At 42.7% G+C, this 26,893-nt stretch overlaps 1 protein-coding gene across 2 annotated transcripts in view; it reads right to left on the bottom strand.

Annotated features, from left to right (window-relative positions):
• ATXN10 (ataxin 10) overlaps window positions 1–26,893 on the bottom strand; it is a 54,475-nt gene that overhangs the window by 1,430 nt on the left and 26,152 nt on the right. For both annotated transcript variants that reach the window (XM_027660881.1, XM_027660880.1), the window contains 5 exons: window positions 23,685–23,765; window positions 18,889–19,054; window positions 16,093–16,201; window positions 14,960–15,129; window positions 1,003–1,788 (listed from right to left, as the gene is read on the bottom strand). In XM_027660881.1, coding sequence (XP_027516682.1) covers window positions 1,600–1,788; window positions 14,960–15,129; window positions 16,093–16,201; window positions 18,889–19,054; window positions 23,685–23,765 — 715 coding nt within the window. In that variant the 3' untranslated portion in view covers window positions 1,003–1,599. The remainder of the gene's footprint in view (window positions 1–1,002; window positions 1,789–14,959; window positions 15,130–16,092; window positions 16,202–18,888; window positions 19,055–23,684; window positions 23,766–26,893) is intronic.

A 26,893-nucleotide genomic window follows, 5' to 3' on the forward strand; every position in this document is an offset into this window, starting at 1 on the left:
GCAAACCCGGGCCCGGCAAACCCGGGCCCGGCAAACCCGGGCCCGGCAAACCCGGGCACGGCAAACCCGGGCACGGCAAACCCGGGCACGGCAAACCTGGGCACAGCAGGCCAGGTCCCTCTGCCCATGTGCTGCTCACTCGCCCGTATCCCCCTGCACTCTGTGCCATGGATCAGTGGTGAAAGCTCACATTAGGAGGTGTTATGATGTCTTTAAAAACCAAGTAAACAAAGTTTTATCCTCTGGTAAGAAGTTTATGGTGCAGCCATAAAACGTCAGCCTGTATCAAAAGGTGTAAGAAGTCCCACATCGCTCAAAATGCAGTAAAGACTCCCAGGGTATTTTATTTTCATTTCATTCAAGATCGTAAATTAGAACTCTAGCCTTTGAAGGCCTCCAACTTTATCCTCTTTTACTAAGAGCTAAAATGAAGGATTAATCCTAGAAAGACATTCTAGAGGTGGTTGCACAGCTGTGCTTTCCAGCAAAGAAGTCACTTGGGACCAAAGTTCCCTACCAGGTTTTCTCAGGGCTGCTCTTCTGCTCAGGGAAAGGGAACTTTCCCTGCCCTTCCCATCTCATCCAGCAGTGCCCCTTCTCTGAACTGCCCCATGGAAGTACAACTCTGCTCCTCAGTGCCCTGTCCAGAGCCACACTGCCAGGTCTCCAGGTACAGGAACAGTGAGGAATGTAAAACCTGTGCACATAAAGCAATAATGTGAGTAACTCAGAGGATACTTAACACTCCTTGCTCCTCCACTCAGCTTGTGCTGTCATCTACGTTATTTCAAGACATATTTATATGCAGATGATGCTCCACAGCACACAACTGAGAGAATATGTACCAATTTCACAACTTTTTTTGTGTGGGTTTTTTTGATATTTGTTAGAAAGTGACCTTTTTCTTTTCAATTAATTTTGAAACCCCGTTTCATGTGTTCAGTAAAAGAAAAGTGACATGACTTTACACAGGAAATGCATTTGCTTTCCAGACACACTTACCAGAAACTCACACAGAGCTAATGATCAGATGGCAGAGAATCCCTGACTAAACACACTTGGCAGGATGACTGTGTGGTGCCTCAAGAGATGGGAAACTCTGCTTAACAACTGCTTCTCTTCAATATAAAGTCATTTCTCTCTAACAGCAATCTGTCTTGGAAAGTCTCTGCTCTTAAACCCCAGGAAGAAGATAATATGAAGCACAATACCATTTACATTAAAATCTCCTCAGCATTTCAGTAATGAGCACCATTGATTTTCTCAGTTATAAACATTCTTACAACACCCTGTTAGCCTTGACTCTGTGCTTAGAATAACCTCCCCAACCCCATTTATTAAGTGCAGAGAATTGATGGGGTACTGTTTCAGCCTCCTGAACAGATGCTTCAATGGAAGCAAAGGCTCCAAGATCTGACACAACAGTCAGAGTTTGGATTCAGATTCCTGTCACAGCTGGCTCTCTGAGCTGACATTTGCAAACCAGCAATATTTATTATTTTAGGAAACAGAATATAACCACAATTCAACTTACTCAGAATCCAGCTCATGAAAGCCTATTTGTGCCTTTGCTCACTTCTGAACCATTTTAAACACAACCTATAAAGTCCTGAGGCCAGTCACACTTGGGCACCCAGTGAAAGCAGTGCTGGCACCCACCTGTGAAACCCCACACCTCTTCTGTGAGTCACACTCAAAAAACAGAACTCTTTTGTAAAGGATACAGGGATTGTTGTCATCAATGCTGCAGTTGTCCAGAATCAAGGGGATGCCATCCAACTCATACACCTAAATAAAAACAGAAGTTTAATTTAACAGATGTCTCAACAACACAAATGATGTTTCATGCAAGAAATACGTAAACAGTTAACAGGGATGTTTGTTTAATCAAAAATATTAAACAAGCCACCAGGCATTACAGAGTAAATCTGGTGTCAGCAGTGAGTATCAGAAAACAGTAACACAGGTAGACACTGATTTCACATTCTGCCTTCATTTAGCCTGTGTCTGACTGAGGTGTTTTCTGTGGGGCTTCTCACATGGAGGCAGACAAGCCATGCTCAGTGACAGCTCGTGCTTGCTTCCAGAAGGAAGAACCAGGAAAAACTGCTGAGTGGAAAAACAGGGGCAAAAAACAGTTGAAAAATACATCTCCCCACATACACAAGTTCACAGGGAGCCACGTCTCCTGTACCTTCAGAAACAATGTGTTACCTGTATGTGCACAAGGACAGATTCTTTATATCAAGTAAGAGCCACTGACATTTCTCCTCTGAGAAGGTGTTTTTCATGTTATTAGCAAACCAGCAAACACAACAACTGGCACTTTTTGTTTCCTGACCATACCCCACACAGGGGAATTCACAAATTGCACTGATCCACGTGTGTGTGTGTGTGTGTGTGAGATAACAATGTATAACCCTAACACACACACACTACCCAGAATTTGGGATGAGCTGATGGTAACAATAAATATGGAGCAGGATTATTTCCTAAGAGATTTGTGTAGATTTCTAAGGTACACTGTAACATCATGCACAGCTACAGCTTTAGAAAGTTCTATGTACTTAAACAAAACTCTGCTCTAAACTAGCTGCAAAATTTCAACATTGAAAATACCTTCTTAAGACATAGGAGTTTTTAAAATATATTTCAAAAGTAGTTTTAAAAAACCTTGAGAGGATGAGGATTAATTGTTTGTATTCTTATATATTATTTATATGCTTTAAGGCACCTGCACATTGTCCTGGGCAACCTGACCTGTATTGAAGCAGGGGGTTGGACAAGAGGTTTCTCCAGAAGTTCCTTCCAAACTCAACCATTTTGTGATAGTCAAATTATACTTGTCCAAATCTTAAGTTCTTTAATTCCTTAAAATTTAATCTCAACCCAAGAACTGTCAGGCAAAGGAATTTAAACAGAATTTAGGCCATGGCTTGATGACGGGATTCTCTCTCCCACCTTTTTTGTCCCAAGCAAGACGCATTTTTGTGTACCAAGGAAAACAATAAATCCCAAAGTTTACACTGCAGGATCACCAGCTTTGTGAAATGCAAGTTATGTGATAAGAGAAGTCAAGTAGGAGGAGATTTAGAGGTGAAACCCCCGACAGCCAATGGACCAGTAAAACTGAATTCAGAGACAAATCTGAGCACACCCCTCTTACAAGTTTCTTCTCAGATAATCTTACTGCAGAGTCTCAAGCTATAACATGAGAAAGCAACAGTGACAGACAGGACACACAGCCAGGCAAGCCTGACACACATGACAAGCAAAGAGCGAGGTCAGGTCTTAAACCCCAGCTTCCACATCTGTGCCAGCACGCACAGCTTTACCTACACAAAATACAGTTAATAACACAGGGTTAAAAATATCCACAAAATGTTTGTGTCTCCTCCAGAGGCCGTGTATGATATCACACTTCAAAGCCCGAGCCAGCAGTGACCTCCCAGTAACACAGCCCTTGCACGTGCTGGGGAAACGCTGCCGCTTTGATGTTCGGCTGCAGCCAAACCCTGATGTGCCCTCAACTGTACCTTTTATTGTCCACCAGTGAAACCCTGAACAGCACAAATGAATCGGGATTAAGTGCTGTCAACTGAAACAAACCATGCCATAATCTGCTCCAAGACGTTTGGTTAACAAAGTAAGTATTTGGGGAAAGCAAAATTTTAATTCAAATTTCCACACACGCTTCAAAAAGTTGCTGTGGGAATATGATGAGATTCCTTCAAAGTTAAGTGGGAACAGCAGCAGCAAACCACAGCCTTAGTGATACCTTCATGCCAACTACCTCTGCCTCACACCCACACTTAGAGTCTCTTGACTTGAGAGACTCTTGAATATCACATCATTAAACTGGACATATCATTTGCTCGAGTTCAGCACAGCTTTTGTCACCATGTTACCAGCTTTAGTGTGTCACCTGTGACTTCCTACTGAGGGAAATGAAGCAGGGAAAAAACCCTTACAATTCACCCACCCAAGACAAATCTGTGTACTCCTCTGAGTGACTTGTGAGATGAAGAGACCAAACCGTGAGTAACCAGCGCTAGAAAAGTTGCAGGTCATGCCAGCTGTTCCTGAACCAGCAGTGATCCACTGAAAGGGCATTTTATGGCACCCTGAAATGTGTGCCTGTGTTCAGTAATGAGCTGGTTGCAGTGTGAGCCAGCTCAGCAGTTGCTGTGCAGGGAGCAGAGCCATTTCTGCAGCGAGAGTGCCACAGACAGTCAGAGGGAGGAATCACCGTCCCACCCAGGGGTCTCCTCTGCACTGCTGAGAGCCTCTCACATCTTCTCACTCTGATCTCCCTGTAACCTCACACACCACAGAACTTTGTAAACATCAAGAAATGGTCCTACATCTCAACCGTGGCAACTGCACTGCCCAGTTCAAAGGGCTCAGGAAATTTTTCCCACTAGTTATTTGCCTTAGAGTTTTTGCTCTGAAGAGAACTGTCTGTGAAATGCCCAGTGCAGAGCGAGGCAGGGGATCTTTTGCAGGGATCATCTGCAGGGCTCAGGGAAGGAGTTAATATTGCACAACACTCAAATCTTACTTTAAATATGGTGTGAAAGTATCCTGTGAAAAAAAACACCTAGTGGCTGGTGTGAAACTAGCTGTAATCCATCCAGATTTGGGGAGAAAGTATAGACAGAAACTAAGGAATATTACCATTCCAGTGTCTGTCTCATAAACAGAACTGCTCACACTGGTCTGTGTTACAAAAGCTCATTGAATCCATTAGCATTAACACAATCACTCACAAGAGAGCCCAGAAAAAGTATAAATTAACTGTAGCCTATTTACTGAATCTTTCCTTCCAGCAGCAACAGCGCCAAGGTCAGGGGCAAGAAGGCAAATTCTCCAAGCATGACAGTGCTTGTTGATGGATCTGTCTGCATCTGGTAAAATGCAACCAGAGTCTCCAGGTCCAGCAACTGCACCGACAGAAAGAGGAAAAATAAAAATAATCCAGCAAAAAAAATATCTCCACAGAATAATTAACACTTCAGGAACTGGAAATACTACCTAGTCAACTAAGAGTACTATTCCACAAAAAGAACACTCATACCTTCAGATAACAACAGCTAGAACATGAACTGTTCTCTCACCAGAACATGATGGATTTTCAGCCTTCAATTGACACAGAAAGCAGAATGAGAAAGGTCTTTGTTTCAGGTACAGAAATACTCCTATTTCTTATAAGTTGAGTTTGGCCAAACTAGAGATAAGCAAAAGGAAATGCACTCTCAGAAATAGAAGAGAACTAGGGTTTGAGTATCCATCCCATGCTAACACTTGCTCCTCTCTTTAATCATTACTGATAATCACTGAAAAACAGAAATACAAATCTCTAGGTTAAAAGAGGTTTGGGGCAGGAAACACGTACTCTAGAAATGAGTCAAAACCTGGGAACAAGCAGGAACCATTCACATGGAAAACCTCCAGATACAACATTCATTACACATCACCAGTTTCCTACCAGACAAAAAGTCTGTCTCCAATCATGTTTAGCTCCACAGTATTCAATTTCAATTCACATGATGGAACTTAAAAGGTTTCTGGGAGCAACAAAACAAGCAAACTTCACATTTTTATGGACTTGGCTCCTTCCTTCACTGTTTGCAGTGCTCCCAGTTGTGTCACACAGCTGAAAGCACCAAAGCCCACCCAGCAGCAGCACCTGGTCCACATGTACAGCTGTGCTGAGCAGTTACCAAACCCAGCCTTAGTCCACAGTGGATCTGGGCTCAAACTGCCACTACACAACTTCCCCTCCCAGGAACACCTCTTTGGTTGCTCATCTACCTGTCTGCTGATTCTCACGAGGCTAAAAGTAGAGTCTAACAATAATTCTGATCCCTGCATCCCTCAGACAGATTCAACTGGTGAATGCACAGAGCACTGTAACACACTGGAACACGAGTCCCAGGCTCCTGGAGCAGACAGGTCTCCACAAACCACCTGACAAACCTTAACCATCAACACTCCAGCTGGTCCTGCCCTGGGCAGGTGAATGGTTATGACCCTTCCAATCCCTTCTGTCTCATTAGTCTGCATGACTTTCTTAGACAATCACACCAGACTGAATTATGCCCAAGGCAAGGAATCCAATGACATATACATCTGGGGATTTGTTGCCAATCTTTGGTCATCATTAAAGATACTTTAAGCCTTTTAATGGAGTCCCATCTGAATGTACCACATGATGACTACACAATGACAATGTAATGTAAATACATCCCTCAGACCCAGACACCAACCAGGCTGACCAACAGCACTCTATTTTCCTCCACAACCTGCTCAACAAGTAGGTAATTAATTAGTGATCAGACATCTGAGCAGAATCCAGCACTCAGTGTGAGTAACAGAGCAGCTTAATAGAAGTAGGAACGTACCAACTGATCAGGTTCCCAAATAGCTCCTCCACACCTATCACGGTACCGAAAAACTTATTTCATTTTTTTCATTTCTGAGTCCTGGGTTTGGGCTTTTTTTGTTTGTTTTTTCCAAGCAGCAGAAGTGACAGAAGACACATGGGAGATTCTACTCACAAAGGCAAAAGAACCCTTCAATCCTTTGGTGCCAGCGGATTCCTGGGCCCACTGCAGACTCCAGGCACTTTGGCTTAGAACAGAGGCAGCTGTGGCCATCAGTCTATTATAGGAGTTCACCACATCCTGCAGATCCACTGAAATACTTGTGGACAGAGGCTCCCTTGCAGACTTGCTTAGCCAGTCTGGAGAGCTCCTTGCACCAGTGGGAACGACTCTGGGAGCCAAGAGGGTCCTTTATGTCCCTTTCAGCCAAGGCCATGTCCCCAGAACACTCCTCCACCTCTGCACTGCCCAGCTAAGCAGGTACTGAACATTTCAATGGCTGAAATTAAGAAATCATGGCAACAAAACCTGCTGCTCCTGCTCCATTCATTTCAAATATATTCTCCCTCTTTCAGCATTATTTCCCAGAGGAGACATGGGGTTTATTTCAACTCTCACATAAGAGGCAACCCTTATAATAAAAAAGTAATAACAAAAAAAAAAAAAATCTTAGAAGCTAAACATGGGATACCTTTGTGATGTCCTGAAACTCTCTGCAGAGAGCTAGTTCAGAAGAGGAGGGTTTTGGCCCTACAGAAGGGGAAGGGAAGATGAAGGTACCAAGCACACCATCAGCCTTGAGCCAAACCAAGCAGACACTGGAGTGTCCAGCTACCGGGACAGGGTAACAAGCCACCTCAGCTGCTGAATAGTTTTTTCCACTGGTCTTTCCAAGAGCAAAACACAGGATTTTCCAGCCATTGAGATGATAATATAAACACTTGAGAATTGAGAATAGGTTCCTGCAAGAGACAGTAACACAAGTGGAACTTTTGTTTTTTAAACAATCCCATTTTCCTCATTGCCTTGGACAGTTCCTCAACCAGAAGCCACTTTTCAGTAACAAAGAGATGCTGCCACGAGGAGCAGGACCTTGGCTCTGTTTAGGTTTAGATCTGTGACCTGACTTGGACAAAGGCAGGTCCAGCACAAGACTGATGTTGCTGCAGACACACCAGACTTGCCTGTCCTGGCAGCAGCAGTGAGAGAACAACAGTGCTGAGCATCATCCAAGCACTTCAAATCAGCTGAGTTGGTACAAATCTGCATCAACACCACAGCACACATTTCTGTCCTTCCAGACTCTCCCATTCTCAGCCCACCAAAGCCAATAATCAATCCTAGTTTGATCATTTCCAATCACTGCTATAAAAGAGGTTCTCTTAATTTTCTTCTTTCATCAGAACAAAAATAAAGGTAAAGAAAATTAAGTGTAAGAGTTAGCTATGTGACTGAACACAACATGTACAGGAGCATCAAAATTTCAACACTGTATTTGGTTCCAAAGCAGATAGAACTGAAGTCTTCAAATTACTTCAAAGTTCTGAAAAAACACAGGGATAGAGGTTGACTAAGTCACACGATTCTTTTTAGCCACAGTAATAACCACTGTAATAGGAAGTTCCCAATCATTCTGGCAAGTTGCCACTGTTTTGGTGGGTATGGTATTTTTGTCTTCCATGTCAAGCTTTAGAAAGCGTTTTATGAATCAATTAAAATGAGGGACTTTGCTTTGTTGGTAGCATGCACTGGGTTGTGATTTTTGGGTGGGTGTTTTTGTTTTGTTTGGATTTTGCTTGTTCGGGGTTTTCTGTTTTGGTTTTTTTTTCAGTTTCACATTTTCTATTACATCAGGATAGCTTTTCTTCTGGAACAACATTCCAGGCACTCCAATAAAATATCCCCACTCTGAAAATCACTGACATTGACAGAAGACTGCATTACCACAGAATGTTTCTGTTGAAGGTTTCCTCATTAGTGTCCCACAGACCATCACAGCCAAAAATCAGCACCACAGCCCTGGGACTCTGTCAGACTCTTTGCTCTGTTTCTCTTGCCAGCTTTGGTACTTACTCCATTCTCCTGCACACACCTGCCTTGCTGCTCCTGAAACACAGTCCAGCTGAAATGCCTGAAAACTGCTGGCTGCTTACAGCTTGGAGAGAGTGGGAATGGAAAAGGAGGAAAAGCATTCCAAACTCATACTCTGTTTGGAGGAACACACACCCCTACAGAGGCCACGTGTGTCATCACTCTCACACATCACTACTGTACTCCAAAACTGCTTCCACTCCCAACGGCAAGGATTACAACTCTTAGTTGGAAATCTCTGAATTCAGCAAGGACAAATAAATGCCAGTCAGATGTTCCACTCTCTAATGATGACTTTTGTTGTGTCCAGCACTACTTAACATTCTCATTTCTTTTCACTTTGAAACAAGGATTTAAAAAAAAAAGAACAAAAAAGAAATCGATGTCAGACATATAATTTCATTTGCAGCAAATGCTCAAATGATGAAAACAATGTGTGTGAAAATATGGAGGATGATTTCAAAACATGCAGTGCTTTGTGCCAGGGACTGCTGCATTTCATGGTGAAATGAAATAAATAAATCCATGACCCAGCACACTGAATCACTGACAGCCTCCAGACCGAGAGCAAAGTCCCACAGCCACCCAATAGGAAACTCCTCCGAGTTTCCTATTGCTCGATTGTGAAGGGACTTCAGCAGTGATAAATTCTTTTAAGGAGCTGTAAAGAATAAGTTATGGAGTATGTTTATATCACCCCAGTCTTCACAGCCCAGGCGGGACGGGAGGAAAGAAGAAAAGGAGACAGTTTGTAGGTCAGAAGACTGGAAACAGCACACAGACATTCATCAACGGCATTCCCAATTCTCTGCTTCCACAGTGTCTTGCAGGCAAGAGCTTCCAAGGTTTTAGTGACAGGTCAAAGAACAAACCATTAATTTTCCAGTCCATGTGTACAGGACGTGCACTCTGTTGCATGTTAAGTATAAAACCAGCCTTCACGATAATTCAATTTTTCAGTAGGTTAAAGCACAGTAAAACCAAGTGTTCCAGGAAAAGACTGTAAAATGCCTTTATCAGGCAGAAATGGCAAATGGGAGACTGCAGGACCCAGCTGGCTACTAAAGCCAGCAGTTCAATGCTGTGTGCTGCTTGTGTTTGAAATCAGAGCAGTCGGGGGAGCCACAGAAGCCCCAAACCCTGCAGTAAATAACCTGCCACACTGAGCAATGCCAACCTCACACTGCTTTATAGGAAATGTCACCTCTTCTGAGACCCATGTAAATAACACAACTATGGGCCTTTGAAAGGGAAAAACCAAACCCATCCCAAATCTTGCAATTACCAGAAGTGTTTTCAGGACTAACAGATGTGGTCTCGCTTTACTGGGGATGGGTCCAGAGGAGGCCAATGCAGATGCAAAGGGAGTCTCAAGCTGAAGAAGCTTTAGACATGCACTGTTCTACTGAGATTGATCCCTGTCTCCCTCCCAGGAACTTCTTCCTTCATGACACCTCCAAGTCACAGAGCATTCTTCATCCAGAACAGAACACTATTTCAAATACAAAGCAAAGCAACTACACTTTGTTTTGCAAGAGTAAATCACTGGCTTCCTTTTTATTTTATAATCCCATAAAAACATGAATCCTGGTCTAAATAATTCCTGTAAAGCCCCTTCCCACCCAAACCATCCTGATATTCTGTGATTTGCTGACCAGCTCAGTTAAAGAAGTGGGGGAAATCCCTGTGCATGCACACTGTTCAAGTATTTCATGTTCCTCACACGGCAGAGCAGAAAGGTTTTTACTTTGGTTTGGGGTCTTTTTTACAGCTTTTATACAAACAGGATCAAACCCTCAATGATTCCAGGGTTTTGCCAATAGTAGTGTTTCCTTTTTAACTGTAAAAGTGTTTCCTTTTTAACTGAATGCTGATCTTTTAATGGCTGCTCAGCATTTTTGACACCTTCCACCCCTTTTGCTAATGGAACTGCAGACAAAAATAACTGCTAGAGAGTTTTCCCAGTGACAATCATTATGAAGCGTGATTCTGGTGGCATAAAGTTCTCATTACATTCCCATTATATTTTTGGTAAGTCCCACGCTGCCACAGCACAAAGGGATTCAGAAATCAGCCAAACCATAGTCTGGGTTACACCAGTACAATAGTTCTGGTGTAGCAGTACCTGCCCCCTCTCAGCCCTTATCTACAGCCACAGCAACACATGAGAGCAGAATAAACCCCTGCACTGGCCCAGCCCTCCTGTGCCACTGACAGTGTTTCTTTGCTGACAACCCAGACTTACAGAAAGTTGAGCAATTATTCTCTGCATTTACCTGAAACTCTAAGGACACACATTTTCTTCTAATGATTCACCAAGTATAACCTTTGCACAGGATCAGATTCTCTTATTAAGATAAATTTAGCCACCTTGTTGAGATTAAGATCAACTTTACATTTAGAAAACAAGGCTCCTGATGTTGTGATTTATATGTCTATAAAAGCCATATATTTAGTATGCATGATATACAGTAACTCAGGTATGCACTAAATTTCATGCTGAAAGCTGCTGATGCCTCAGGCTACTGAGCGAGATGATACATGATCCTGTACATAAGGAGATTGCAAAGCAGTTTCTTAATTTACCTCTAAATTACAGTTACCAGAGGGTTTTCTGAGTATTTGTCTCTAAATGTCTTGTAGTCTGGTAATAACAACTGCAGGTACTATGAAAGTAAAATTGCCAGCTTCTGGTTGAACTCGTATATCCGCGATGAACAAAAGTCTAAGTTTTTAAATTTGTAAAGGTCTTGTTCACATGGTTTTTAGAATGCCACAATACATGTATCCTTTCCTATGGTCAATTTACCTGAAAATATTACTGTGCAAAACAAGGCATGTATGTATACACACTCAAGCACTAAGCCAAATGTTTATAAAATTTTAAGTGTTCTGTTTTGCTTTACTGTTATTTCCTTTCTTGCAACAGATCATTCATTTGATTACAGGCCTGTGCCTATAAAAGTCAGGACTGCAGGTTCTAACTGAAAACTAGAAAGAGTTCTTGTTTCAAGACAGTTTCATTACTCTACCTTAAGTATATGTATGTTATTCAAACTTCATTGAAGGAAACCTACCCAGGCACAGCAACTCTTCCTATCAAGTCCATTTCAGAAAAACAGATCTCACAGGAACAGAGCTGGAGGGCACATTCCAGTAGATGAAATTTGTACCCAAATAAATGCAATCATAAAAATTAGAAACAGTTTTAAAAAATTTGAAGTTCTACGAGCCACTATTTTTGATTATTTTTTGAAAACTTCTCCAGGAGTTTAATAATAAGCAGCGTTTTGTTTGAAGCTGGTTTTCAAAGGGGCAGGCCAACACTCTTACAGCCCAGCCTGCAGGAGCAGGATGACAGTAATGGTGGGTCAGAAGGTGAGAGGAGAAAAAGCCTTGAATCAGAAACCCCATCACCTGCCACCAGGTTGATCTATTGTAGGGGAACTAAAAATGACATTTTTAGCTTCAAATTTACAAAACCACCTGTAAGCTTGGCTTTTTCCTTCTCAGCAGCTACCAATTCTAAAGGCACTAAATGGTGAGGTGCCTGTGAAACTGCACAATTCCAGAGCTGGAATTAAAAAAAACACCAAATACTCCACTTAAATCACAAGTTCCAGAAGAACTGTCAATAGTGCAGGTCCTCCCAAATTGCATCAGCTCCTCCTGACTGGAGCTGTGGGGAACAGGCAGAGCTGAGACAACTGAACAGACCTGGCAGGAAAATGCCAAAGGAGTGATGTCCATGTACAAGGGAACACAAGTTAGACAGATGCAGCTTCAAGGTAACTTACCAATTTATTCTTAATTTTCACTGAGCTGTTTCCATTTCTGTTTGCAAGCAAAACACTGGTTTTTGGTTTTTTTTAGCTACAGTACTGAACAATTGCCTGAGATAAGCCCCTTCAGTATTTCCAAATAAAGCCCTCTGATATTTCCAAAGCCAAATACACAACCTTAAATTTCCTGGACTTAAAGGGTAAAGATTTTTAGAGAAGCTGGAAACTGTCTTACAGAAAATTGCAAGCCCTAAACATCTCCATGGATAGCACCCCTCATTTTCTAAAAGGACAGGAAAAAATTAATTTGAAGGTAAATATTATAATTTTACCCTTACTAAAACTCGTGTTGCCAACTTCAATGTGAATTCACTGAACTCCATAATTATGCTGTAGAGCAGTAATTCCTAGACCAAATTCTAAATCCTTCTTATTTTGTCATAGGTAGATTAATGTCAAACCAAAGCTGACTGTAATGCTAAAACACACACAAAACCCAGAAAGCAACTCAATACTTACTGTAGTTTGTTAAGAATACAAAAATTTTTATCTTCTCAAGATGAAGCTAATCCTCATCACAGAATGATTTGGATTGGAAGGGACCTTAAAGTTCATCCCATCCCACCCCCTGCCATGGGCAGGGACACCTTCCACCAGCCCAGGTTGCTCCAAGCCCCATCCAACCTGGTCTTGGACACTTCCAGGGATGGGGCAGCCACAGCTTCTCTGGGCAACCTGTGCCAGGGTCTCACCCCCCTGACAGGGGAGAATTTCTTCCTCATATCCAGTCTAAACCTGTTCTCTGTCAGTTTGAAGCCATTCCCCTGGTCCTGTCACTGCAGTTCCTGATGAACAGTCCCTCTCCAGCTTCCCTGTAGGGTCCCTTCAGATCCTGGAAGGTGCTGTGAGGTCTCCACACAACCTTCTCTCCTCCAGTCATACATTCTCCCCATTACAAAAATAGGGGCTATATTTTTTATTATTTATTATTAGTAGTGTGCTATTACTGCATTTACTAAAGTATTAATGATGTTACTGGGAAAAGAGCTCTACTGGGACTGGAAATCATGGAACAGCACACGTGAAAGCCTCCCTTCGTTCCAGAGCCAGCAGGCACTTCAAGAGCCTCTGGTAAGGCTGTTCCCAGGGTTTTCCTGTTGGGCAGGAGGCCCCCAGCCAAGCTGGTCAGAGAGGAAGACCCTTCCCCAGCTCGTGCCCACAGTTGCCACCGTGAGGCACACAAAGAACAGCCACTGCTGAAGTCCAAGGTCCCTCAGTGCACTGGGCACTTGGCTTGTTGTACACCCACCATCTGCCCTGTTTACATTATTGTTGACTGAATACACAGAGCAAACTCTGTAAACCCAGCACGGGGTATAAATCAGACCTATACTGTGAGATCCACTCCGAGGGGAGCTGGGAACCAGAACTCCCTCAGTCTTCATTCAGTGTGAGGGCTGACCATGCACCACCCTGAACACCCAACCCTCCCCTCTGAACCTGCCTTACTGTGCAGTGAGAGCAGCTGCTTCCCCCTCCTCATGAGCACGTGTTTATGGATGCAAACTGCCTCAGGAACGAGCAGTGTGTTTATCTGAACCCATTTGGATGTATCAAACCAGGGAAGCTGCAGACAGGATATCACATTACCAGCCTTTCCAAAGTTTCCACGGCACCTCAATGGTGTTCCGTGATATCACACACACCAATCTGAGCAATTTTCAAGACACTATAAGGCAATAATATTTTCAGGCAGTTCATAGCAAGTTAATACTCAACTTCCACTGAAAACACTAAGTCTGCTTAATTGCTCCAGGGGCCTTTGAAAATCTCAGCAAAAGAGAACAATAAGCAGTAAATCAACCCTTTCAAAACGAAAACAACCCCCTCCCCTCCACTGTCATCAGGTATTCCACAAAAATGTATTTCACTTCCACAAACACGTATTACATCATAGCAGGGCAGAGACAGAGCTATGCAAGAGTGATTAACAGGACTAATAAAACTTCTCAGAAATATTAAAACCTTTGCTTATATACTCTAATACGAACAGGGAGTGGAAGATCATTTCCATATTCCCCATTTAGAAGACCATACTATTAGAATTTGTCAGACAAAGACACTTTTGGCAGTGCTTTTCTCGCTGAAATTAAGTTAGTCTAACAAATCCTGGAGGAAAGCCACATCTTTTATCATTCAAAGAAAAAAAAAATCGTATTTAAAGCTTGCTGCCCTTTCCTCTTTTTTCTCACTGTGCAAACAAAACTGATTTTCTATACAGGAATTATAAAATAAAGGGTTCCAAGTGATTTGATAGAAGTAGACCTACATCTGTGACATGAAAAACGGAGGGACTAATTCAAAGACTTAAAATTCAGTTCATGTAACAATTCCCACCCATTTACCTTCACCTGAAGTTGAAATTTAGTCTCAGGCTAAAGAAAGTGCAAAAGTGAAAACCACAAAGGAACTAGGCACTGGTTTGCATTCTATAGGGCTGGAGCATAAGGTAAGCAGGCAAACATTGCATTGTTACTAAAAAACTCAGCATAATTGTGATAGTAATTCAAAGACACACAAAAAACCGCCTCCTTTACACCATCAATTCCAACCCCTATTTCTAGACCAGCAATATATTCACATCAAGGTCAGGCATCTGTTTACATGTCAGAGTCCTGCCAGAACAATGTGTAAACTCACCTTGTCTTGGTTTTCCTTATTTTTGTAACACAAATTTCCAATCAAACGAATGAGATGAGATTTAAAACCCACGGCTGGATGTGAAACTTCTTCCTGCCCTGTCACGGCATGTGTGGCAGTGAAAACATTCACAGCTTGTTTCCCAGCAAGGTGAGTTAATCTCAGGGTATCTACAGAAAAGAAAACCACTTTAATTCAGCACCACATGGAAATCACTTGGCACAGAGTTTCACTATTGATTGTTGAGCTCAAAGTTAAACAGCCCAGTGTCAGATATTCAGCTCCGTGTCAGGAGAACTGTGACAGTTTGCTTCCTTCCGTGGTTTGTGGTAGTACAGCCATGAAAGACCACCCTAAGAGGGGATTTTTGCACACTTTTTACACACTAACATGGTTCAGATACGAAGTCTGAAGGCTGCTGTTCTCCATCTCCATTTGAAGAGGCTGTTGAGGATTCTGGCACCACAAATACACTGCTAAAAACAATGGGGGGTTTGGGTTCTTTTTTTAACCTATTTCTCTTCACGGTCCATAAGCTTTTACAATTTTCTCACAAAATGGTGGCATACCTCAGTCTCAGAAAGTGCTGAAACTAGGAAAGCACAGGTCAGGGTATGTACACCCCCTCCTCACTCCTCCCTGATGAGTATACAGAGCCTGTCTGGAACATCCTGGTTCTTTTCTTCCCTTGCTCTTTCTTAGTTTCTTTCAGACTGACCTTTAAAGGTCACTGAACTTGGTTGGTAACATTCACACTGCACTTCAGGTTGAGTTCTCAGAAATTTGGGAAACTGAAGGGAACAGGTATGGAGGAAAATCCCTGTTTGTACCTGTGGAGGGACTTCTTCCATGCATCCAGCCAGTGGAAGAACACGGGCAGCAGCTGTGCTGCCCCTTGCACCGCTCTGTGCATGAACAGCACATTGCTGACACCTCAGTCAGGGCTCTGCTGGGCAACAGGGGCCGACAGAGCGAGTGGAGAAGCAGAAAATTTCCAGGAAGGAATCAAATATTTGAAAACGCAGATGAACCCGAGCTCCTATTATTTTATGGAAAGCTCGGAACCACCACCCGCTGTGGAAAACACGTTTCCATTGGCAGAGCCAAGGGGCAAACCCGGGGTGCTCACTCACCTACAGCTGCTTCCAGCAGCCCAGGCAGAGCCTGCAGCCGGCCCAGCTGCCCACTGCTGGAGGTCAGCTCACAAAGGACATCGAGGAGCCGCACTGTCACCAGCGCTTCCTGGGAAGGGAGAGGGCATTTCTGAAATCCCTGATGAGGAATATTGTACAAACACAAACCTGGGAACAGGAACAGGGGACAGGAACTCTCAGCACCTCGAGTTCCTTGCAGGTCTTCTAAAAGTGCCAAGAATACATTTATATAAAATGAGGACATCTCTTTAAAATAACAATAGCGTATTACACTGCAATAACTTCTTTCCTACAGCGTTATATGTGCCTGAAAACCATGGGGAAACCAAAACAGAGCCATAAGGGATAAAATTTTAACAAAAACACAGGAGCTTCCAAAAGCAGAAATACAGAAAATTGCTAGCTGAGAAAATTATTTCTGTATAAATGTTTTCTTTGAGTTTATTCAGTCGGAGTGTCCCGCTTTAAAGACACAAACACCGCCTGCAAGACACCACTTTGTTATCCGCAGGAATTCTGTAAAGTTCTGTGGTCAAATGAACTTTGGCTGCGAGAATTTACATTATTCTTGGGTAAATAGGGTTGGGACCAGAGATGCAGCATATTGGTGAGGTACAAGACACACCATTTTATTTGCATATTATTTATTCAGCCAGAGAACTATTTTTTCTCATGGAATATGTTGATGCTGCTCATAATGACAATCCAGCACTTGGAGGAACTACCTTAAGAGCACTTGGCAGAATCTGGGACACCACATATTGTTCAGGTGCCAAGCTGGGGCTGCAAGATGATCCCACTCAAGGTGTGGTACATAAACTGCAAGCAGCCATGAAAAGGCTCACACGTTGGTCACAGGAACTATTCCTGCCTTGTGTGGTCCAGGACAAAGACAGGCTTTCTTACCCACAGTATAATATTTGTGAATCCCTATAATCAACATAATGTAATTAAAATCATCAACAATAGTGCTGAGTAATTAAGTACTACAATTATATTTGTTCCTTGCTCCTTGAAGACACCAAATCACTACAGGGTCCAGGTCCTAAAGCTTGATTTCCATTTTTTATCTCACACAGGTGTAAGAAGGTGCAAGCCTTGCCCTAAATTATTCAATAGATTGCCTTCAACAGCACAAAACCAGACTGTAAATACATCAGCCATTATCCTGCTACAAATTAAGAACACTTCAACTGTATTTCAGAGACAGTAACCAGTTATTTACAATTTTTAAGAGCAAGAAATTATTTAAAAACCACAAAAGAACTCCCAAATTCTTATCTACATTTGAAACTCAACAATTTCAAAGAAACTGTTTAAACATCTCTGGTTGACTCCCTCCCCTGCTGTCAACCAAATTTTCTTTTGCCCTCCCACCTGTACAAAAGGAAGGCAGTAAAGGAGAATACTTCCTTTTGAAGTTCAAACCCCCCAAATATTTTGAAATCTGAGAGCCATCTTGATATGGATATAATCTGAAAAGCAAATAAGGAAATAATCGAAGAGTTTTTAAATAAACATATTTTGAGAGATATGCAGAAAAGATATTCCTTATAAAGAGATGAAATAACAACTTCAAGTCCAGGGAAGGGTTTTATTTTGCAAGCATGGCTGAAAGTTAGTGCAAGCAAACTGATGCTGAAGTCAGGCTTAGAATGGAAAAGCTATTTTAAATGTTGGTTTAAGCACTGCAGAAGCATATGATTAACTTCTCATGGGTTTAAGATGGAAGCTACAAGACCTGAGGTTCCTTAAGGAAAAAGGCAGTGCCTACATATAATAAATTAAACAGTGGATGGGACACCCAGACAATATTTTGGGAGCCAGGCCAGCCCAAGGGCTGTTCCCAAAAGGCAGTTTCCATGTGGCCTTGGAGCTCTGGAGTCCAGGGCAGATCAGTGGCACAGAGCCTGGAGTCCAGGCAAAGCTGAGTTCAGTGTCACACATGTTGCCTAAAGCATTTTTAATGACAGACTCCACATGCACAACTGCATTTTTTGCAGTCAAACACAACTCTTACACAAAATCTAAAATATTTATACAATCAAGGAGAAATTGGTGCAATTCTTCATGATTTCTGGTAAGAAAACAAACAGTTTTATGAATTTGGGCTGGAATTTCTCTTTTCCCATGGCAAGCATGAATAAATGTATACACACAATACACATGCACACATACTGCCCTCCAGTTATTCAGCTATTAGGACTCATATTTGGTGCTCATTCAATGAGCCCCACTTCCCACTAGTGACACTCAACTTAGAGCACATTATGTTTATGTGAGAGAGGAATAAGAAGTCAGTGTCAAGCAGGTCGGGTTATTCAGTAATATTCACAATGCTGCTGCCCCAGCACCTTCAAGTTGGACAGAGACCTCCTTCTGCTGGGTGCAAACAAATGGTTTTTTTCCCAAGAACTGAAACCACAGAATACTTGGAAAGTAACCACAAAGGATTAAAAAAAAATGGGGGAAAAAAAACCCCAAAAATGAATTGCCTCAGTGTATGTCCTGTTACTGCCAAGTTAGTACCTTTTCGAGAAATAGCCAATTAAGACAAAAAGAGATTGCTATGTGCTTGTTGGTTTGTGATTGTTTGGGGTTTTTTTTTAACACATCCAACTATCACCTCCTCATAAAGTGATTTTTAACATCTTTTCATAACAGCTCTCAAATTCAAAATTCTTGTGCCTATTTAAACAAACAAACAAACAAACAAAAAAAATCAGCAAGTCCAACAGTGTTTAACATCATCATATCAAAGCATTTAAGCCGTACCTGATCCTGTGCCTGTGCTGCAGCAGTGAACCTGAGCACGGCTCCACACTGCTCCTGGAAACAGCCCGCCAGGAAGGCAGCGTGGCTCTCCAACACCTCCAGCTCCTCACTGCCAACACAGCTCTTCTCACCCACCTTCGCCAGCATCAGCTCCAACAGAGTAACTCTGGAGGCAGAAAACAACTCGGTAATCACGGAGCCACAGAGAATGATCAGCACAATAAGCTGATACTCCCGTTAAAAACGTTACAAACAATTAGCATGCAGAGAGGATTGTAAAAATTAAGAACTCTCACCAATACTGGCAATCAGTTCCTGCCTGCTGGTTCATTTCTGCACACCAATAATTTAATTCATCGTTCAAGTAATACTATCTGCCCAGACAGTCAGTATTTTTCTCAAGTCTATTTGAATTTCTAATTTCTTATGTCCTAACACAATGTTACTGTGACTGCACATTCCCTCTGTCTAAAGTTTCCACCAAAACAGTTCTTAAAAGCAGTTGTTAAGTTCAGCAAAATAAACACAGACTATTTGTCAGCTTCTGTTTGAAAACAGCAGTTTTTCACAACCCTTGCCTTGCCCCCAGTCCTTCACTAGGTCTCCCCCAAGACCCCAAACCAATTCTGAGCACAAAAAGGAAAATAAAAAATTGATATGTAGTTTATATACCAACTGTTCTTTACAGTTTTATAATTGTCACTTTATGGACTAAGCAAATCCAAGTTCATTACTTGTATACTCAGTAAGAGTCACTCTGCATATCAAGCCAGCAAGCAAGAGGATACATAATGAAGCTGCTCTATAAAATGTACTTGGGTCATTTTTCTTAACAGCTTCAATGTCACTTTATTTCCAATACCCCTTCACACTGTCAGGGCAAACTGGAAGCATTTAGTGGAAGCAGGACTTGGAGGTGGCAGAGGCCCCCCCACAGCTCCCTGCTCCACCTGGGCTCCTGAGTCCCACCAACACCCTCTCAGCCTGAAAGGGCACTGTTCATTGAACAGATTCAGGAGCAGGCTCAGGGTTTTCTTTCACTGAAATATTTGCAATTTGGATGGAAGGACCAACATTTAAACATGTGGAATAGTTCAAATGCTTTTTCTTTTAAATTTACCAAGCAGGTTGTCAGGAGGGGAAGAGAAATGTCTTTCTGTGTGGAAAAAGCTCGGTCACTGGTTTATTAACCTCCAAGAACCCACCCCTATTAATCACGTAACAGCTCCTCAGTCCTTGCTGAACTCAGCCCTCGGTGTCACTGATCCAGCTGCACTAACCCATCCTCTGCAGGAGCACAAAGGCGGCACAGCAGCGCTCCCGGCTCCTCTGGGACAGGAGGCTGAGCCCCCTCTGCCAGGCTCTGCCTGCTCCTGCTTTGCAGGTCCCAGCAGGGCACCACACCCTGCCCACACCCCCAGGCTGACAGAGCCCAGGTCCCCAGCACTCCTCACCCACTGAGGCTTTCCCACCCGGCCCACCAGACAAAACCCAAGGGACGTGTCCTTCGCCCCCCACACAGGGCTGGGCTTGACAGGTCACTTGTCCCCAGGTGTAGGGCCTTCCCAGCACGTGCTCAGCCAAGAACACAGGCTGCTCACAGACTTGATGAACACAGGAGTCATTCCAATAAAACACTACCTCCTGCTTGGCAGGATTCTAGTCAGCTCTTGTTGCACCAATAATCCAAATAATACCCGTTCAGAACTGACAAGCAATCCTTCTGTGAACAAGCTGGAGGGTCACCACATAAACTATTCAACAGATTAAATGGTCGCCAGCAGGGAAATGTTTTGCATGGCTCTTCCTCTTGCAGTATAATTGGGTGCCTTTTTCCACAACCATAATCCTTCCAGAAAAACAGGAGTGACGTTAAAACACCACCTGCATGACATTTCTTTAGAAGGTTTTCTGTTCTCTTTAGGCATTCAAGTCAAACCGTTTTCCTGAGTTTCATTCCGGGCACAGTCATTCAGGACATGCCCATCTTTCCCTGAATTTCAAGCAAGTCTTGCCATTCAGCCAACAGTTTCCTGAGAGCAACACCCTTTGTTCGGGTGCAAGTTCTCTCACATTCCTTTCTTCTATTGTTTCTCTCAGTTTTCTTCCAAGACTCACCCTAATTTTTCCAAGTTAGTTCTCCCACACAATGCAATTTGCCCATTTCCTTTAAATGATCTCAGGACTCTTTAGCCATAGAGATGAAGAGTTTATTCCTACTTGTTTGTCTAAATACAACAAATATGTATATACTTGGAGCTAAATACAACAAATACGACAATTGTTATTACCAACTGAATTTTTCTAACACTCAGTTCAGTATCTAAAATTCTGTATATTTTATTTATGATTATACTTCTCTTTGGAAATAATCATGCCCTGTCATTTTCCTTTTCCTTAGGTACCACTGAGGAACACTTTCTGTGAATCTCTTGCTTTCTTTCCTCTAGCCAAATTTAAACCAGTTCTTCTTGATGCTGACTAAATTGGCATGAACTGAACTTAGAACAGCTACAATAAAGTATCTGCAATCATCAGTAAAACAAACTTCTGTCTCCTACAGCCTGCAAATAAACCACAGCATTCAAGTGCAATTTTAAATCTGGAAGCTCATTACTACAAAATACAGTGCTGTCTCACTAAGCCTAAAACTAGCAGTGTAAAATTCTATTGATTTTATTATCATCAATGTTTGCATCAAGCCCGCCAGCCACTGAGTGCCAGACACTTGGGGCATTATTCCTCTAACTTAGACTCCTCTTTGCTGAAACACTTCCCTGACAGCAATGGCTCCACGAGACAAATGAGGTCCTTCCTCAAAGCTTCCACTTCTTTCACTTTCCAATGATACTTGCAAGCCTTGTATGAAATGCAAAATGGTGAATTTGTGTGTGGCTGTAATTCAATGCTGCTCTGTGTCTGTGGGTACTGCCAGGGACAGACTGAACACGAGCATGAAGTGGAGCCACTTACGGGACTGCAGTGCCCACTTCCTGGCAGGCAACTGGATCCCTGGCTGCATCCTTCCCTCAGGACACCCCCCTGGCACAGCACAGACACCAAACCCAGGGGTGCAAGGAGCTGAGCAGCTTAGAAACACCTGAAGCTATTCCCCTGCATTTTTCTTGCTGTTAATTACAGAAAAACCCCGTCCTAAAAGGGACAACACAGATGTACACATCCTGAAGATTTTACAGTGTAATTAAGGCAATCAAGGCATTAACTTACATTGTCCGTGCTCAAGGCTAACTTGGATGAAAGCAAAACAGGCTTTTTCTAAATACTTCTGCCAAATACCTGCACACACGTGCAGGGACATCTCCAATCTGCTGAAAAATTCAAGAATCTCCACTCTTCTGGCTCAATACTGTGGCCAAAAGCTTCTCCAACAGGCCCCTGCAGAGAACCAGCAGGCATTGTCACAACCTCCTGGGATCATCCACGTGATCCTGCACCAAAATCCCTTCAGCTGAGGGATCCAATCCCCGTCTGTACCACGGGGTGCGAAACAAAATCAGCCCAGAGCTCTCTGGAGACTGATTACACTTCCTGCTTTAAGGACAACAGCACCCTCACCCAGTCCTGCCTGTCCTCAGGGGCATTACAAAAACATACAAACCACCTGCCCTTCATGGTATTCTCCAAAAGAATTAAATCCAGCTCATTCACTTAAAACAGTCCTTCCCACCAGCTGGTTAAGGAGCCCCTACCTCCAGGCACATATTTGTTCAGCTCATACTTGTTCCCATTTGGTCATCCTGAATTATGGAGAGAGGCAGTATTTCCCTCCTCACCATTCCCATCCCATCCCTATACATTAATGATATTTAATTTATGGCTCAAACCCATCACATACTCTTTGTTTGCCTGACACCCCTTTTGTTTCCTTATAGTCTCCAGTCAGTGCCTGCACCCTCATTTGTAATGACACTGGAAACACCACAACACACAGGAAAAACCACATTAAGGCACTGTTTTGTTTAGTGCTTTGTCTCTCACCTGCAAAAACTATGTAGGGGGAACTTACAGCTTCCCTGAGCAGGGGGGGAACAAAGCAGCCATGGTGAACACACAAGCAAGACAACATCATCTTCAAGCAGCTGGAGGAGCTGTAGAATTCTAGGACGGGTTTTCCCAGAGTTCGTTGCCTTAAAACAATTTTTTTATCTTCCCCAATTCTCTATTAAAGCAATTGTAAATGAGCATTTTCCCACTACAGCAATGGCCATTTCCCATTAATTCAGCACACATTTACTCAAGCAGTTGAAGGAAAACCAGCTATGCTTCTTCAAGGTGAAGGTTCCCTGAAGTTTCTGAACAGTGAAATATTAAAAGATTATGTAATCATGGGCATCTGCACATGTAGGTTTGTAGGTTCTGCTCACCAGTACTGGACACACTTCCAGCTTCAGTAAAGACCTCCTTTTAATTTCTTGTCATTACAACAGAAGTATGAACAGCTGAGGATGTTTCTAACGGAGCTGTAAAACCCTGCAGGGTGTGGTGCTCTTCTGAAATCAAGAGCCAGGCATGAAATCCTGCCCTTTTTTTTCTTGTGTGAAGTATTTCTTTACCAAGTAATGGCGCCAACCTGGATTCTGCAACCCTACATAAATCACTGCCAGTTGTGGCTAAGCTGTAATGTTAACCAACCAATTTAAAACCATTACTGACATAGAAACATGTATTTAGAGATTTTGTGCCAACTCTGAAACCACACAGTTTTTCAATCATGTGAACAGGATACTCTATATGGAATGCTAAATACTCAAAGCCACACTGGGTTTTGGGGTTACCTTTCTTGATTGCTCAGTTTGGTGTAGAGGGCTTTTACCAGCTCGGGACATGGCAGCAAATGGTCTGTAACAATCAGCAACCTGAAGGAAGAAAGGAAAAAAGTGTTACTGGTGCTACAAAAGCACCATCTACATTTATTCCAAATAGTGCTGGTTAATTTTACTTGCAGATGAAGGGGTGACATCCTTTTGGTCCTGCTTGCTGAAAGACAGAAATCCAAAACTGACAACAGCCTATTCTTTCTTAATAATTCCTCTGGAAAGCGTGGCCAGCCTGCCCTTGTGCCAGTATTTACACCCACAGCAGTCCATAGCAGGTGACAGGCCTTTAATTTCAACCCAGACTCGTACTCTCAGCATTATGGGGGAAAAAAAAAGTAGGTAAAAATATTTATCTCTTCAAATTACACTGCTAAGAGCACCTACGGTGTCATTTATTCCTCATAGGTACACACAAACTAAATGATGTATTTTTAAAGCAGCATGTCTGGCTACTAAATATACAGTGATGACAGGTCAAGTCTCAGAGCATCCTCTGAGCTGATGAGGCCACAGAGAAAGAACAGCTAAAATAATATTCAAACCAAGCGATTTCAATATTCCCTCCAGCTCCTCCCTAGTTTTCCCTTTGCTGACAGCCTTTCTTTTGCGTGTCAGTAATTCACTACACAGCTAACAGCCAGATCACACAGGAGCCTTCCAGCTGCAACAGAGTACTTTTTACACAAGTGGGCAAATAGGAGAACAAGAGGTCCAAAAGATTAACAGCTATTCCATTTCTAACAGTACCTGTGGATGAGGCAGCACTGGTTCAGTTACTGTAAACAACATTTTTTAGAGGAGGAGGGAGAAAAAACTATTTTGTGCTGTGCTTTTTTTTTTACTGATATTTGTACATTTACAAATGGAAAAAACCCAGCAGAGGCATAGGGAATCATCAAGTTAAAACTGGCATGCTGAGGAGTTTCTGAGCACAAGTTTGACAAACCAAGGCTCCCCCGAAATCAGGAGCACAAATGTGTTTCACCTGAGCCGAGTCGCCAGCAGAGCAGTCCAGGGGAACACTGCCACAGTCCTGAGCCAACAACTCACAGCCACCCACCTGAAACCTTCCCAGTGGTAACACCTGACCTTATTTTTCAGATTTAACCAGGAGCACAGGCTTTGCCTGGAGCTGTGAAAGAAAACACAACACTCCACGCTGTGCAGAACACAACTTGGCCTCAGTGTACAGATTCCAGCTGACCATACAGCAGAGTGGAAGTGCCTTCAAGGACACAGCCTGAAGCCCCATTTTTTTTCCTGTAGTAGGGACTATGAATTAAAATTTTAATTTTCGTGTTTAACATTACTTTGAGGAAACCTTCTTGAAATTTGCCTCTTAATTAAAAAGCTATCCATAATTAGCATGAAAAAGGCCTAATGCTCCCAGGTGCACACCCCTGATCACTACTGCAAAGTAGAGGGGCTGGAGTTCAGTCATTCCTTGGCTCTGCATACGTTTTTCACATTCACTAGAACTCTACTGCTTGAGGAGCTTGGAGTATTTCAGACTTAAGTTTCTGCTTCTTAGCCTCCTGATTTCATGACATGATGTAACACCTTAGAAAAGAGAAGCTGTGGCTGCCCCAGCCCTGGAAGTGCCCAAGGCCAGGTTGGATGGGGCTTGGAGCAACCTGGGATAGAGGAAGGTGTCCTGCCAGGGCAGAGGGGTGGAAGCAGATGAGCTTTAAGGTCCCTTCCCACCCAAACCATTCTGGGATTCTATGAAGTGTCTGCTTCTGTATTTAAATGTCTCTTTTACCTTATCCACATCCTGCACCACTGCATCACGAAGAATAGAGCATGAGCACGTTTTCCAAGAGCATCACCAAGAGATAACAGAAGAACTATCAGCAGAGGAAAGCACTTTCAGCTCTTTCTACCAAGCCCAGAAATTTTGGAGGTAGCTAAGCAAGGATGCAGCAAACTCAATCCAGTGTCTTTAGTCCTCAGCTCTCCTGTTTTTCATTTTGGGGCAAGGGAAAAGAGGATGAAAAGTAAGCCCATCCCCAGCTCTGAAATAAAGACATTCAGTTTTGGGTTACTGACTGAACATGGCATGTCAGATGCACACAAAAGGCTTTGGGAGGAGATCGAAACTCTCTTTGGGGGCCAACAGCAGAACCACTGGGATAAACTGAGGACCACTGTAATTTAGTGAAGGAAATGGTGAAAATTAAAGCTGTTATGCAAGCGTAACACAGGAACAAATGAACAGTGTTAAATCTGCCAATTTTCTTGACTTTTTAAAAATTGTTTGGCTAAAATCCTAAAAAAATCCAGTGCTTCCCTAGTAGATAAATACAGGAGGAGATGTTCAAAGACTTTCTAACAGCACAAGGGCTGTATTGTACCAGACTGAAGTTGAGAAGCAGCCAAGACAACGTGGTATGAGCTGCATTTGCACTCAGTGTATTCCAAATGCCCACTAAGCTCGCTCCAATCCAGGCTGGGTGTAAGCAATCAGCTTCATCATCAAATGTCATGCTCCACATTAAGTTGATTTGATCCCATTAGCAAGTTTAGAGAACAGGCTCCTCAGTCTCAGAAAGTGAGGAAGAAAACCCCAACAAATGTTTTCAAAGTACCAAGAACAAGACACGGCAATTCTCTACTTGATCAGCAACTTTCTCTTTCAATCTCAAAACCAAAAGCATTTTTCATCACCCTGCAATAATGCCACTATCCAAAATATTTAGTAAGAACTAAGTAGCTATCTTTTTACTGTAATTTAACAGACAAATGTAACAAATCACCCAAATTTTGAAGAAAAAAGGTAGAAAATTCAGACAGCTAACCTTTCAGAGTGTTATCACCAGCCTTTTTAGATGCTTAAAAAGCAATGTGCCTCATGAGGAATTGTTTGGAACCAGAACATATTTTAGAAGCAGAAGGATATTTCAGACTTGCCCAAGAAAACAACCCTGTCAAAAACATTTTAAACCCAACAATTACAATTATTTACTAACAAATGGAATATGCGTTGTCATAACACCTCCGTAAAGAAATCATTCACCCCACTCCAACACCAGCACTTCTCACTCAAGAGAAGAATAAGGTTGAACCCCAAGTCCCAATCCTCCTCTCCTGTGGGCTGTGCTCCAAGTACAGCACTGAACATCCTTCCATCTTCCAGAGGCATTCCAGAATGGAAGCACCCTGTCCGC

Source organism: Corapipo altera, unplaced genomic scaffold (assembly GCF_003945725.1).
Source record: "Corapipo altera isolate COAL_440 unplaced genomic scaffold, ASM394572v1 239, whole genome shotgun sequence".
Classification (NCBI taxonomy): Eukaryota; Metazoa; Chordata; class Aves; order Passeriformes; family Pipridae; genus Corapipo; species Corapipo altera.